The sequence below is a fragment of the Arctopsyche grandis genome, chromosome 3 (genome assembly GCF_051622035.1).
Source record: "Arctopsyche grandis isolate Sample6627 chromosome 3, ASM5162203v2, whole genome shotgun sequence".
Taxonomy (NCBI): domain Eukaryota; kingdom Metazoa; phylum Arthropoda; class Insecta; order Trichoptera; family Hydropsychidae; genus Arctopsyche; species Arctopsyche grandis.
Window position 1 is genome coordinate 10,440,291 of NC_135357.1, and position 15,867 is coordinate 10,456,157.

Here is a 15,867-nt window from a genome sequence, read left to right on the forward strand (position 1 = left end):
AGATAAAATCCCGATGATGAAATACGAGTTAATATTGCAAATATGTATCTTTGAATGAATGAATGTTTGTCAATTTTATCTCGAAAAGTGTCGTAACGATTTTGACTACCTTTCTTATTTCACATATGTTACTTCTGGCCCGAAACAAATTTGTACATTAAAATGGATCTCGATTTTGGTCTTTGGGAAAATCAATTGGGGGTTAAATGTAAAGTTGGTTACGCGACCATCTTTGATAAAGTAAACCAAAGTTTATCAACCTTATAGACGTTAAACATATAATGAAAAAATTCGATTTACGAAATACATATATTGTTAAATCTATGTATGTAATAAAGCCTGTTTACTTGAACTGATATTGAAAAAAATTAATTTATATTATGGGGTTGATTTGAAAATCGAATAAACAATTAAAAAACAAAAACAAAAGAAGAAATTTTCATTTAAATAATAAAAAAAAAAACATTTTCGAATTACCCATTGCTCGCGAGGGTAAAATTTGAAGAAAAAAAAGTAAAATCATTTTTGCTGTTTCTTCGTAGATTTTATTTAAACTATAAAGCGTCTTTTCTAACACTAAAAATTTGGGGTACTTCAACATAACATTCTCACACTTGCAATACTCTATTTCGCGACTTTTTCGGTGTATTTCGTCGTCGATTTTGTATATATACAAAAAACATCTACAAAAATGTTTTACATAGTGAAATACTTATTTTACCAGATAAAAATTAGCTATTAAAAAAATACATAGTAAAAATTAATTTTTAAACGGTTTTTTAAACATTTTAAGGGTGTGTTAATAGCTTAAAAATCTATGAACGATCACAATATGTCTCGTATATTAAAGATATTACATACACGTATTAAAAAAATATTTTTGTATACAAAATATGTACATATAATCTCCTGCTTAAGCAGACGAAAAGTTGAGAAAATGAGTTCCGAGATATTGCGAGTTGGTAGAACGGAGCGCACCGCATTCTCACTGTGAATTATTCTGATTTGGATCACAGATTCAGACGTTCTATATACGGAATTAAATTAAATTCCTATCTCGTCCTTGTCACTCAACAATTTTGCGACACAATAAATCACGACATGATAAGTTCAGGTCTAAGTCCGTTGCATAACGGCCGATTTTTAGTGCCATGGCCATGGCCGTGCCGCAACATTAATTGCAGCATCTTTTTCCACCATTGGAACCGGTATTATCGGGTTTAGCCAGACTGGCATTTGACCCTTTCGGTTCCGACCGCGTGTCGAGCAATAATAACAAGTGTACATTTGTATATTTGGATGGCTCGCGAGATATACCCATATTGCTTGTATGTACGTATGTTTGTACTTCCCGTTGATAAAGATTTCGCACGCTTCTGTCAATTAGGTACACATGTACGTACTTGCCGCGCAAATTATTTTTAGGATTACTCGAGGATATTTTTGAATTTAATTGCTCATTGTTCGACAATGGAGAACAATGGATGCCACTTAAAATCAATTGGTTTCCTTTTTTTTCGCGTCTCTCTCTCCGGGAAGCGCGATCGTAGTACTCGTAGCAATGTATGTAATTGTCGATTGTCTCAATTTGGACGTGTCGTATGTACCTACTCTTATTAATTTTGAATGGTTTTGATTTTTGGTTGGTATAAACAGTTCGGTCCTTTGGGAAATGTAGCAAGATTTATTTATTTATTTATTTTTATTTTACAAATATACCAGGGAGGCTTAACAGGTAAACCCCAAAGGCGCCTTCCTGGTCCACGTAATTATTACATAGATACATGTAAATATAACAATATCTGACATATATGGTCAGTATACATATGTATATTACAAACATCGTATTAATACGATCAATAACGATGAATAACTTTCATGTAACAATACGAATTTTATATCCGATAAACAACCACAGAGACATCTATGGTGAGCAATATGGCGAAACCTAAGATATAACAATAACTAAAGGTTCGTAATAGAAAATTGGGAAGGAAACGCCAATTTTACAGGAATCGTTTCAATGAAAATCAGAAAAATTGGCAAATTCTGATAAGAAACGATCGACCTAGACAAATCAAGGTCTGGCCAACAGCGAGACTTAGCGGGGAATCGAACTCGTAACATCAAGTACGAAATAATTCAACATTCACCACTAGACCACGCTGCTGGTGATGTGTGTGTGCACGTGTATTTTTGGTAAAATTAAATGTATGAATGGTTTGTTGCGTCAAATTATGTATATGGAAAGATTTTTTTTATTATTTAGAGGTTCTTAAAAAAAGTGTTGTATACATACATGTTTACTATTCAAAATCCATACATATGAAAAAATACATACATATGTTTAGTATAAAAAAAGTTCAATGCTGTCAAGAGAAGATGCATCAAATGCGTAAAACATACATAAACATTACACTTTTTATAGTGCTTTCAACAAATTTAAATGTAGGTGTAAAATAAATTACCTTTATAATATTTTTATAATGGTGCAATCAACGGTTTTTCAATTGACGTCATAGAAAACCTATTAAATTTAAATTTTGGAATTAATTGATTTCTAGAAATCAAAATGGTAATGAATTCCGAAAAACTATTTAATGTTATAAAACATCAATCCGAAGATTATACAGCGAACAAATTCGACGTTTGAACGATGAATGAAAAAAGTAATAAATACAAAAAATATGTATTTATTATTTTCGTTTGGGGTTTCAGTAAATAGTGAGCGTGAAATCCATTCGTTTAATGTGTTCCAGATTAGAGTTCGTTTCAGAATCGAACAAATACGTATGTTTTGCACCGAAGATAACCCACCCTGAAAGAAACGGAGATTATTCACATTAACCGAGCTGAAAAGACAGTCGAAAGCTGTCAAATTTGACAGACAAAGCTGTGCTTAAAAACCATTCATAATCACGGCAAACTGTCATCGCGTTTACGAACAATGCGATTTGGTGTTAAATTTTATTATTCTTTTTGATTAATGCGCAAAATCAATTGAGATTTAAATAAGGTATGTACGTTGTGTGAAAATTTTCGATTTAGGTGTACATACACATCGTAGGTAAAGTTATCTACGTAGTTATGAATCGAAAGCAATCTTCAAGGACAATACGTACGTTTTTTCCGAGTACTAAAGTATGTAAGTTAAGTATAATACAATTTTTTTATACTTTGTTCATCTCTTATCACATTATCTTTTTTTAATATTCAATTTCTGAGAATTATTATCGTATTTTTTTGAAAATTTCCCCTTGTAGTATTCTTGTTAACGGGAAAATATATGTACATACATATGTATGTTGATAGTTTTTATAGTTGTTTTTATGCTATATAAGGTATTTATTTGTATATCATTGTCATACAGAATAAATCTTATAAATTGTAAATAGACGTTGTAAATTGTAAATATCTCTGCACACTCTTTTAACTATCGTAATTGTTTTAGAACTCTTTTAAGAGCTGAAAATCTTTTTCACTACTTCTTGTCCTTTATTCAGTTTACTTCAAAATTAATCTACATATTTATTTATTTAATTTTGGACCATTATGACATTACAGGAATTCCTAAAATATAACAGAGAAAAATATATACATATATACATAAAAAATACCGGTCTCCGTGAAGAGCCAGAATGTTAAATTACAGAAAACACAAATATCGGAAGGCAAAGATCGAAAATCGAAAGATCTAAAGTCGAAAGATCAAAAAAAAAGGGTGCATGGTAAACGGTATATACTCACGTACATACTCACTTAATTTGCGCGAGCAGGATACAACAGGAACAAGAGGAACAGACTTTTCCTCCCGTATTAATGTGCGCGCGCAGAATACATAGCATCCAATTTTGAAAATAATGATGAGCGCAGGCTACCATACAAATATGTTAAAATAGTCTTTGATAATCTATGCTCACTGAGGTGGAAAATATCACATAAAGGCATTAAGCCGGATACCTCTTGGAGTAGTAGCCATCCGATAAAGGACTGTGCGGTCATTGGGTACAACCATCAAATGAATAATTTATATAAACACATAACTACTAGGGACATGATGTAATTGATATAATTAAATAATTAATAATTTGACCTAGTTGATATATTTAATTATACACATACATACATAATTACTAGGGACATGAAGAGCATGATGTATTACCACGTAGAAGCTTGGAGAACAAAACGAATTATTGAGAAGATTCTCCCAAGCATGACAGAAAGGAAAAGAGTAGGGTAGAAATATGGGTAATATCCATAATCTTTCCTGTATAGGCAATAAAGAAATGCTTTTTGCTCTTTCTCAATCACTAGAGAGTAATTTTCTTCATGTGGATTCCACACAATAGCATTATAGTCTAGCTTGCTTCTCACAAGAGAGTTGAAAATAGCCTTGCGCATCTTCAGAGATATTTATTTAAGTTTGAATCTTATGGCATTATAGGAATCCCTAATGTATACAAACAAAAATACATTAATAAATTATCATTAAAATCAATACCATTAATAATAGTAGATATAATAAAAATATCAAATAAACAGAATATTTGTATGGAATGTCTTGCATTTACAGCCAGCACCAATGAAATAAGAACTAACCGTAAATACAAAACGAGAGAGAAGATCCAAAATTTCATCCAAATATCACATACAATTATAAAAATAAGGATGAGCGCAGGCTACCAGATAGATATGTTAAAATAATCTCCAATAATCTACGCTCACTAAGGTGGAAAATATCATATTCAGGCTCAACAGTAACGATTTTTGAGAAGTGAGTCTTGGAAAAGGAGCCATTCAATAAAGAACCAGGTGGTACAACCAATGATGATGTCTACCACGCAAATAATTATAAAGGGGATGATTAGAATTTCTGTCACAGTATTACAAGAGGGGTTGAATTCAATCATACTGATTTCATTAAATTTCCAATGCAATGTTCAAATATCAAATGATGTTTTCAAAATTTTAGAGATATTATATGAAATCAAACATTAGTGTATATTATATAAAGCTTTACATCAAATTTTACCGGTCACAAAGTGTCCTCAATTCCGATACAAAAATCTATAATAACGATTCCTATAAATATGGTTTCATTTTTAGCGTGTGGTTTACTTTATAATTACGAATGATCTCGTGTATAAAAGTAATTAATCCAGCAACTATTTACGACGTATTGCGTGCGATGTTCATTTTAATTACAGGTTGAATAACAGAGTTCAAGTATGCCTGAGACGCCGCGAAAAACAATTTTTTATCATTGAAACACAACCACTTGATTATCTGTTTTCAATGGAAATGAAGGCGTCGATCTATTGAAAATGTTTAATTAAACGTAACAGAATATTTGAGTGCGATGTACATATGTAGTATTTTTTCATATTTAGAAAAAAACAAGTGAAACTCTTTTGTTTTTTATTTGAAAAAAAAGCGTTGTTTGCGTCGATAGTTACGAGAAAACCTTGGACTAAAATGTAGGCTGAGCGGAACCGTGCACTCGAAGCTTCATATTTAAATATCCATATGTTAGTTCTGACAGGTGAGATCTTCTAGCATTATATGATAAAGCCGAACTAGTGAGCAATTTCTCTTATCATAATCTACTAATTATTCCTACAGAAGGCGATAAGCATTATTACATTTCAGTATTCGAAGATCTCATAGGAATTATATATACAATGTGGGACTTTTTGGCAGGTGAGTCGACCGAATTCGTAATTTGCGTCGGTAATCAGTCCAATATTGTAATTCGCTTAATTATCTAGTTTTTCGTTTATGTATTTATGTATATATGTATGTATGTATTACGCAGCTACCGTTCAAATCGTTAGTCAGCGCCCGAAAACAGTGCTATGTATGATAATAATGGACGATCATCAAATTCGATTGTGTTTTCGCCGATGAGCAAATTAGTCAGCGTTAATTCTACGTGAGTAATATCATATGCACACGTATGTATATTGCGCAGTGAATCAGTTAAAAATGAAAGTTGGGCGAGTTAATTTATAATATACAAATACATATACAATGTATGTATGTGTAACGGGGAGATAATTATGAATGCGTTTTCACATTTTCACGTCACATGGTAAAAGTGATCGGAAATTTGCCGTTTGCCAGATGCTTCTTTGAATGTTTGTGAAAATTTGGTATTTATATATCGACTGTATCTAAACATAGCTTGTCTATAAATATGTTTAAACTATTCGTTGAATTTAATTTGGAATTTATATCAAAAGGATACGAAACAATTGATTTTTTAATATTTGATCGTTTATTTTACATAGTACTGTAGCTTACGAGCCTTGTAGGATTTGATACCCCCCCCCCCCACCTATTTCAGCTTTCATAAGATGTTTTCTTTCGGTTTCCGGAGAAAATTTTTAAATTTCATTCCCATTGCGCTTCTCCAGCTAGCTCAGAAGATCAGTTTTTGGAATTTTGAAAGATACGCTCGGTTAGATAAAATCTTGACACAGTATTTTCTTCCCGTTTTTAATCGATTTTTTATAAAACCAATCTCGCTGCATTCTTTTAATGTCATTTTGATTGCACATCATCATAATTTAAGTTGTTTGAAATTGTTTTTTATCGCAACCCTTGAAAATTCATTAAAATAATTTGAGACCTTTCACTCAATTTCCGTATTTTTGGCATAATATATGTATATAAAAACGGACGGGATATATGAATGTTTGTATGGGCGAGACGCGAGGAAGTGGAGGGTATGGAGCGTCTGACATGTGCTCCTGATACTGAGCGCCGAGCGAGCGTTGCAACGGGTGACGTCAGCGTCAGATGTGCGGGAGCGTACACAAATACACATACACGAAGAAACACACACACATACACATATTCATTCATCATTTCGAATGGGTTATAACGCGCGCGCGCCTTATACTAAATTTATATATGTATAACATATAACTTTACTTTCATTCGTGTGTCAATTCCTTTCCGAATCTATCCATTGAAATCAACGGGCACAGCACTAGTTTTTCAATAAAATCTCGAGTTCGAATTTTCGCATGATCACAAAACTTCATCTATTGTTACTACGTACATAGATAAAGTAAAAATAACAGAAGCGGAAACGATAAAAACGACGCGATTTCTTTCGAAACACTGATTTGCGTAAAATGCCTAATTTTGTTTTTTTTTTTAAATAATAGGCTACCCTAGGAAGAAACAGTTAGGTTAATAAAAACAAGAGGAATTCATACTAAGATGCGATCCAGATATTGGCTGTTTCCAATACTCGAGTATTTTCGGTTAAAACATTTAAAACCATTTTCTAATGGTGGCCAATTTGTCCACGGCTGTTACATATGTATATTCAAGATGGGTAATATAAAGTTTCACGTCTAAATACAAAATTTAATCGATTAATCTAATAATATAAAATACATATTTACATAAACTTACTATCTTTCATTGTGTGTGTACATACATATATGTAATATATTTAATCGTGAATGTCAATTTCTTGGGTGCCTTCCGATTTGAACTTTAACCGGAAATTCCGACGCGAAATTTCTTGACACCTCGACACAATTCGATAGAAGTGGGTGACTCAGAAGCGATACACTTGCATGTGCCGACAGACCTATTTGTGTACCGGCATACATATTTTTTTGCCGGTCCCCTTTGCGAGTCGGGTGTTGAGACAATCCGGCTCTCTTAACCCGTATGCAACCAACTGGGTTGGGTCGTACTCTACATTAGCCAAATATTAGCTACACGTGTACACGAGTCTCATTGCAGCTAGATTCCAATTAGATTCCGTGGAAAATCCGTGAAAATTTGCGAACCTTTTCGTGTTCGAGTAGAGTTTAGAAAGCGGTTTGAATCGAAGTATACGTCAATATATACATATACATACGTCAACGATTCATTTGACTCGTGCAATTGTATAAGCCTTACGTTTTGATTGTAGTTATCGTTTTCTTGTATAAATTAAATAAATACAGTTCAAATATTATTTGAATAGGCGTTTTGTGTAAATTGAACGATATTTGTAATATATGACGAATTATTTTATAATATTGACCCGATGTAATTGGCCAAATTATCGATAAAATAGGTAGTCACAACGACAGAATTGATGACTGCACGACTGATGTTAGCACGGCCGATTATGTGATTGCACTACAGATTTAGTCATTGCAAGATAGAGATAAACCATGTCCGGAAAACTGAAACGTCCAAAATGGAATTGCCATTAATAAAAATGAAATTTTCAATCTTAAATAATAGTAACTGAATTATAAGATTCAGCTTTTAATATGAAGTTGTAAAAAATCAAAGTGATTACTGCAACGTTTTAGTTATGTAATATGTGAGAAAGATTTTTGATATTGCAGTGAACCGTAAACATCAAACTCAATCTGTAGGTGTGAAGTTTTTGTGAAAATCTTTTTGTTCAGGAAATTGATTGAAAACCGAATAAAGAAATAAATACCTTCAGAAAATCAAAAGCGTAAAGTGCCAAGTGTAGATTGACAGAATTATTAGACAAAACGGATGTTTTGTCTAAGAATTGCCAGTTGCCAGTACTCCAATTTATCGTGCAAAGACGGCTTCTGTCGGGCGTACGATACTTTGATGTCTGAATTATATTTTGTCGTTTACTGTTTGTCGAGAAAATAAACAATTTTGAAGTGCAAAAAATATTATATGAAAAAATGGATTTAATTCAAGGTTTTATGCGTAGCCATTGATTTAATGCAAAAGATTATTTATTGATTTAATGCAAAAAATTTATTTATTTAATTGACGAACAGACTAAACGAAAAAAAATAATAACAGTAAAAAAATAAAAATAAATTAAAAGATGATTGCCTGTCTTCCAAATACATGTACATAATATGTACCACGTGTTTAAGTATACACTAATAAAACTGAAACACGAAGAATAAAAAAACAACAAAACGATATCGTTTTTTCTATACCATGAAAATGTGATCAGTGATCGATTCTAAGTTCGAATCTTTAATCGAAAAGCTTTATATCTTGTTACTACGTACATAGATAAAGCATTTTTTTTCTTTTTTAAGACATTCACTTTATTGTTTTTTTTTTATAATTTGTAATTACTATTATTATCCGCTATTATATAGCATATTATTTTTATGATTGTGTTAAATGTGTTGTTTGTGTATATATGTTTAGTTTTACTCATGTCTAATTTCTTTAGTTATTATTTTGTTTATTTTCTGTTATATTTTTGACCATTGTGGCACATTAGGAATTCCTGTAGTGCTATAATTGTCTAAACTTTAAATAAATAAATAATAAAAAGCAAAAAGAAAAAAATTATAACAGAAATCTAAAATTAGAATATTATGAAACTATTAATTATGATATACATATACATATGTATATGTATATAAAAATCAATGTCTGTCTGTCTGTGTGTCTCGAATAGGCTCCTAAGCCACTGAACCGATTACGATGGAACTTTCAGGATTTGTTGTACGCATGTCCGGGACGATTACTGTGAATAAAAACGGTAACGGAAACGGAAAAAACGGGAATGAGTGTCATTGCAACGCAATAATTTCAAATGTGTTCGCTGCCTGCGTTTTTCCGACAAATGGGAACGGGAACGGGAACGGAAATTGCATGCGTTAATGTGGCATTGCAATGCATCCCGATTTCAGCTAGTTAATTATGAAAACCAGAAATCTCCATCTTCAATTTATCATTGAATGGTTTTTTTGTTACTAGGTACGATATAGTCAATCCTTCTATAACACGATATATCGAATTAATAATGAAAAAAAAAAAGAAATATATTCAAGATAAGAAAACTATCTTTTTGATTTTAGCTTACAGTCAACACTGTAAGCTACAACTTTACAAAGAAAATTTGAAAATAAGAAAAAATAAAATTGATAGCGATAATCCACTGAAATAAAAATTGCGTGTTTTTTATTATATGTACATGCATACGTACATATGTATGTGATGATTGAGAGTGATTATTTTTTTCTATGTGTGGTTTGAGAAGGGTTAACGTGTAATGAACCGGTGAGCGTGGATGCCATAGCTTTTCCCTCAGTGGCCGTCTAGCCGTTGCGTGGTGAGCTTTGTGGTCGAAGATAGTGTGCCCGACTCGGCAGTAGTGTGACCACGCGTTTCGCGCAAAAAACTACACTCGAAACCACAGTGTGCTCCAAATTCACTTCAAATTGAACCGATTCGCAACTATTTTCGCCAACATGAGCGGCGGCCTGTGTGAGCCTCCGGCTCGCCTCCAAAAATTGACAGCTCGCTTTTGTTTGCGTGCCCTCGACCAGTACGACAAAATTTTGCACTTCAAGAACTACAAAGCCAAAAACAACAATGTAAGATTTTTTTATTTTGATTCGATCCATTATGTATGTATGAAATGAGGCTTTTATAAGCCGAAATTGCGAAGTATAACAACGGCTGCACAAAAGTATACGGAATGCAGTAAGAAACATTTGCTAGTAAACCGTATCTTTACGGACAATACCTACCGAGTCATTAAATGAAATAAATTTGTTTCAATTCACAATTTAAATAAGAAATCGTATCCAAAAATAAAATTTACTGAATTTAAATAAAAATACATGTTTAATGTAAAATTTATTTACCTATACCCATACATATGTAATTGCCCGGTTTCGCGTGGATTGATTTAAGAATTGTACTAAATTTGAGTAACAACAGTTGATTTCTTTGCAAATTACGTTTTAATTTGTACAAAATTTCATTATTTTATTTAGAAATATATGTATGAGATTAGAATTTCATCACTTAATTTGGAAAGGAAATGACTCTTCCACGTTTGGTTCTAAATACAACGAATTTTTAATCGCATTTGTGTGACACGAATATAATACATTCTGATGTTTGTGTTGTATTTATTTATGTATATGTACATATGTAGATTGAGAAATGTATATCAACAATAGTTAAAAGCGTATTTGTAAATATTATTATACGTACATGAATGTTTTTGTATATATTACTTTCGAATATAATATTACATATGATATGTGCTCGTCAAATTGTCGAAATTCTACATTTAAATGGATGGTAATTATTTCGTTTGTGCAGTCGATTTTATATGAAAATTAGACAAAAAAGAGATGTCTTCGATTTCAACAACAAATAAAACTTTCCGTCATGAATATTATTAAGGCTCGATTTTTTCAAAAGAAATAATCTAATGACGTCAATCGTTCTTTTTTTTACTTTATTGAGATAGGAGATAATGTGTATGATTGACAGTTTTCTGCACTTTTCAATATCTAATATTATATTTAGTTTTTTCTTGTATTTACTTGTATTTTTCTTTCTTATATATATTTATAAGTATTTTTTTTCTTTGTATTCTTAATCTGTATAGCACACTCGTCGCGTTGGAGAAATCTGTTGTGTGCATGATTGATTGAAATTAAATAAATAAATAAATATACCTGTAATTAAATAAATTGTCTTTATATATGTAGTTAGCACATATTAATAAAAATGATAAAAGCTTACATTGAACTAGTTTCAAAATTGAATTTATAAAATTGCGGCCTAATTTCCAGCATCGCAAAAATACTAGAGCAATTTTTTAAAACGCGTTCGCTGCAATTGCCGAAGGTTTTCCAAATGGAACCTTGAATGCGACATCGGCCTTTACTTTCGGCTTCAGTTAAAGAGATGAGCAAACAGCTAAAAATGACAATACATTAAAAAAACATTTAATTTATTGTCTACTGACCCGAGTGACTTACCTGACGTTTTCGGTCCGTCTGCGCCGGGAAACAACAATACATAGATTTTGCATAGGATGTCTATCTTTTATACCGATTTGCAAAACGAATGTACGTATGCACAAACAATCGTTTTGCACGTGTTCAAATAAACGGTGCGTTGAAATTAAATATTTATTCGGTCTCAATGTATCGTGGGGGACTTTTTAACCTTTAAAATTGCTTCGTGAATGTAATTAATTTAAATGCATGTAGTTGAAAATGGATAAAACAATGGGCAACGCATGGTCACTGCGCGATAGAAACAAGTTTTGTTAAAATGAGGTGCATTCTTCGCTGACGTTTATGCAACGCGCTATAAAGGGTTTTGACCTATTTACCTACTATTTCAATCTCGTGCAATTTTAATTGTGTTTTTTTGTAATATAATGTTTCATACACACTGGAGGCAATGTAATTGTATTGCATGTAATTTTTCAGTCAAAACTGCGATTATTTCAATCGTTCATTACAATTTATAATTCAAGAATCACTTTCGATTGCGATTTTGGTTTTGTTTTGATTCTTATCTGTCTTATATTCTCTCTTACATGAAAAGCTATACAGTTTATGTTTGTCAATTAATTTAACTAATTAAATTTTTCTATTAATTTTTCATACAATAATTGAAATTTTTTTTCCTCCAATAATGAGAAAAAAATATATAATTTTCATACAATAAATATAAAATTGAAATGGGAATGGGCAAGTAGCTAGAAGAACGGACAATAAATGGATGAAAGAAGTGCTCGAATGGCACCTGAAAGAATGTAATAGTCAGCAAGAAAGGCTGAGAGAGAGATATGGGTGGATGAGATGGATGAAAGTTGTTATATGTACATATATACTTACTTTTTCTTTAATTTATTTACATTTAAATACACAATTCACAACAGATTTCGATTTGTATAAATATATTTTAGATCTTTACATACATAATTACACGATTGTTTCTATTAGAACCCTTTCATGTAGATGGACAGTTTAATTCAAGATGAAAGATGACCTTTCGCGCTTTTGTATATGCTAAAAATAAGTTTTTTTATGGCAATTTTTTTGACAATTTATGGCTTTTAACAAGATATTTTATGCATATATTTTTTTAATTTGAATGGCCCACCGCTTGGCCATTTTCTGAATCCGCTAGTGCAGTAGTGGATGGCGAGTGGTTGTGAATGATGATGATGAAATATGTAGAATTCGCTCTACATTTTCATATATTTTTTTAGTTTTTAATGGAAAATATCAAGATGAAAGTATATACATACATATATTTAAGTCAAATTTTGTCAAAAAATCAGAAATTTGACCCACATTTTATATTAAATCGATATTATACATCACTTTTGATTGATAAGCTTTTTGCTGATTGATTGTTGTTGGTATACATATGTATGTTACTTTACTAACCTAAGATATTTGCGAAACTTTGGCTTCTCATTGTATGTAGAAGATGTCGTCATTGAAACTTTTACCAAATGAATATAGTCCGTTTGACGCAAGTCCCATTAGGGTCAAAAGGGTCACTTTTCAATGCAAACAACAAGTGTCTTATCGAATTGTCGCTTAGGCACGCGACAATGGCTTTTCCAAATAGCCTTCACCTATCGGAAAATACTTCCACACAAAGCATTTTCATTTTTTTTCCATAGACCTTATTATATGTATGATGGCCCCTAAATATGTACAAACAACAGGTAGATGGTGTGTTTGATTTCGGATCGACATGTGTACTAACAAAAGTTGACACAAGTGTGCTAAATTGAATACATTGTACTGAAAAACACATCAAAATTATTAGTTTCTGATCCTCACTTTTTTTGTAACTTATTTATGCACATAATATTACTGATTTATGTACGTGTAAGTAAATCAGACATCATCTCCTAATCACGCTTTTAAACATATTTGTATTCTTATTACGTTTTTATTTTATTGTTAGTATAGAATAGATGCATTAAAAACGGTTTAGTAAATCGTACACATTTGATTATATGACAATACATTTTATCTACACTGTATATATGTACATAGATTTTTCCAATAGAATCCAATCATGCATTATGGCATGTATTTATTGCATTTGAATTTTAAATCGTTGTTTGTAAATTTTTATAGAATTTCTAAACATTCGTAATCTATAATTTTTCGATTTTTTTTTTCACTGAGTTTATTTTTAGTTTGCCTTATTTATCTCGAGGCATTGTTCTTTTAGTACGCTATTTTTTCGCATATGCATGAGTATTAATACTTTTGTTATTTTTGTTCCAAATAGTTTCAAAGCATGAAACAAACCGCACGAAACGTCTCTAATCAACTTATGTACATATTTATGTACTTATATGTTACAAAGGGCAGGATGTTGGCAGTTACCCTTTTCCCTTATTTTTCGGGTACATTGAATAATTAATTAGAAAACCTTTTCAGTGCGAGTGACCCATTAACGAATGCACAATGCATTCTTGGAAATTCGTTGACGTCAATCGTTAACGCACTGTCAACACTAAACTGTTGAATTGCAAAAATCCCATTACCAATTTAAATTTAATAGCACGTGTATTATGGAAAACTTTAAATCTCGCTTTCAGCTCGTGGCCTCGATGATTGGAATCAGTCGAAGTCTCCTCACGCGTTGTTGCAACCGGGGACAGATCAGAATCGGCACTTGCTCTGAAAGATCAAGTGCTGTTCCATATTGCATATTGCAACTTTGCGCATGGTTTGCATCCGTGTTTCACCTTGAAAGATCATCTTCAGTGTTTTGCGTACGTGTGTTTATGAACAATTCCTATCTACTTACCGATGCACTGATCGTCTATTATATTGTCAAGGTAAAAGTGGAATGACGTTTTCAGTCCGTCGTGTATGTATTTGCTAATTAGCCATTTTCGACACAATGCTACTGTGCAAATCAATTTGTAGCCTCCGGGAAATGAGGAGATGACTTCCGTCGCGATGAATCATTTCGACGGATGCCGGTCAACATTGTTCTGATTGAGTGAAATTATGTTTCCGCACGATTAAATATAATAGCATTGTTATGGCGTACATACATATACTGCAATTTTTCTTATTTTTTTACCGTTGAATATAATCGACTGTTTTTACAAAAGTATGAAATTCGTTTTTGCATTAATATGTAATATTAGTAAAGTTTTGAGCAGATTATTTGTCTTTTAGTGTCTTTGATGACTTCTCCGTGATTTTTCTTTTGATGATAATACAGTAGTCTTTTATACAGTGCTTTAAACAGAAACAACAATGGTTTACCAAACTAAATAAAGTAAAAATCCCCTTCGTTGACAGATTCGAGTCTCTATTACAGTTCAATGCATTAAAATATTATGATTGGAAACCAACGATTTTATTTACCTAGGTGCCATTATCTCAAGGGGAGGATGCCAATCTGAAATCATCAGTTTGAAAATATATGAAAAAACCGTTCTATAGCGGGAAAATGAAAATCTGTCTGGTGTGATCTCTGCTGATCCCCGTTGTATTATTTATTTATTTATTGAAAAATCAACAGACAACACATGTAGAAATGCATAAGAATAAAGAATAAATGTAACAAAATAAAATAACATCTGAGCTCAATTATAGATTTTACAAATTACATAAAATGGTACACAAAGACAAACAAACGAAAAAGAAAAGAATAAATCTAAAACATGACTAAATATAATAGTACATAACTAAACATAAAGTGATATGATATTGGATAAAGATTATATAATAGAAATAGAAAATGGATCAATCAGTCAAGACTCTCCTGATGGCAGTCCTGAATTGATGCAAAGAAATATCGAATAGATCAATGTCATTCAGCTCCCCGTTAAATATATAGATAAGAATATTTTAGCGAATTGGTTTTGAAAGGATTAAGTGAAAAGAGTGCAACGTGTATATAATACCTACATAACTAGGATGCTGAAACCAACCTTACTCAGTAAATCGGGACAATCAAGGAAACCATTTATAGGAGCTTAAAAATTATGTAGCATCAGTGAGTCGTCGCCTGACAGAAAGATTGTTAAAGGATAGGAGTTTTAAAATATCGGGAATAGTAGTATGGTATGGTATTGTAGTA

The 15,867-nt window shown here is 31.8% G+C and overlaps 1 protein-coding gene and 1 long non-coding RNA gene across 3 annotated transcripts in view; one reads left to right on the forward strand and one right to left on the reverse strand.

The window, feature by feature from the left end:
* The window catches only part of IP3K1 (inositol-trisphosphate 3-kinase-like protein), a 56,183-nt gene that overhangs the window by 31,481 nt on the left and 8,835 nt on the right, over nucleotides 1-15,867 (forward strand). Inside the window, exon 1 of one of the 2 annotated variants that reach the window (XM_077446555.1) lies at nucleotides 9,091-10,352. The exons of the other annotated variant lie outside the window; for it this stretch is intronic. Within the exon in view, the coding sequence (XP_077302681.1) occupies nucleotides 10,227-10,352 (126 nt within the window). The 5' untranslated portion in view covers nucleotides 9,091-10,226. Of the gene's footprint in view, nucleotides 1-9,090; nucleotides 10,353-15,867 lie in introns of those variants that run through there. 2 annotated transcript variants of the gene reach the window in all.
* LOC143923062 (uncharacterized) lies at nucleotides 9,997-11,821 on the reverse strand. Its single transcript, XR_013261692.1, has 3 exons — nucleotides 11,760-11,821; nucleotides 11,521-11,697; nucleotides 9,997-11,453 (listed from the first exon to the last, which is right to left on the reverse strand). It is a non-coding gene; the product is annotated as an uncharacterized LOC143923062 (long non-coding RNA).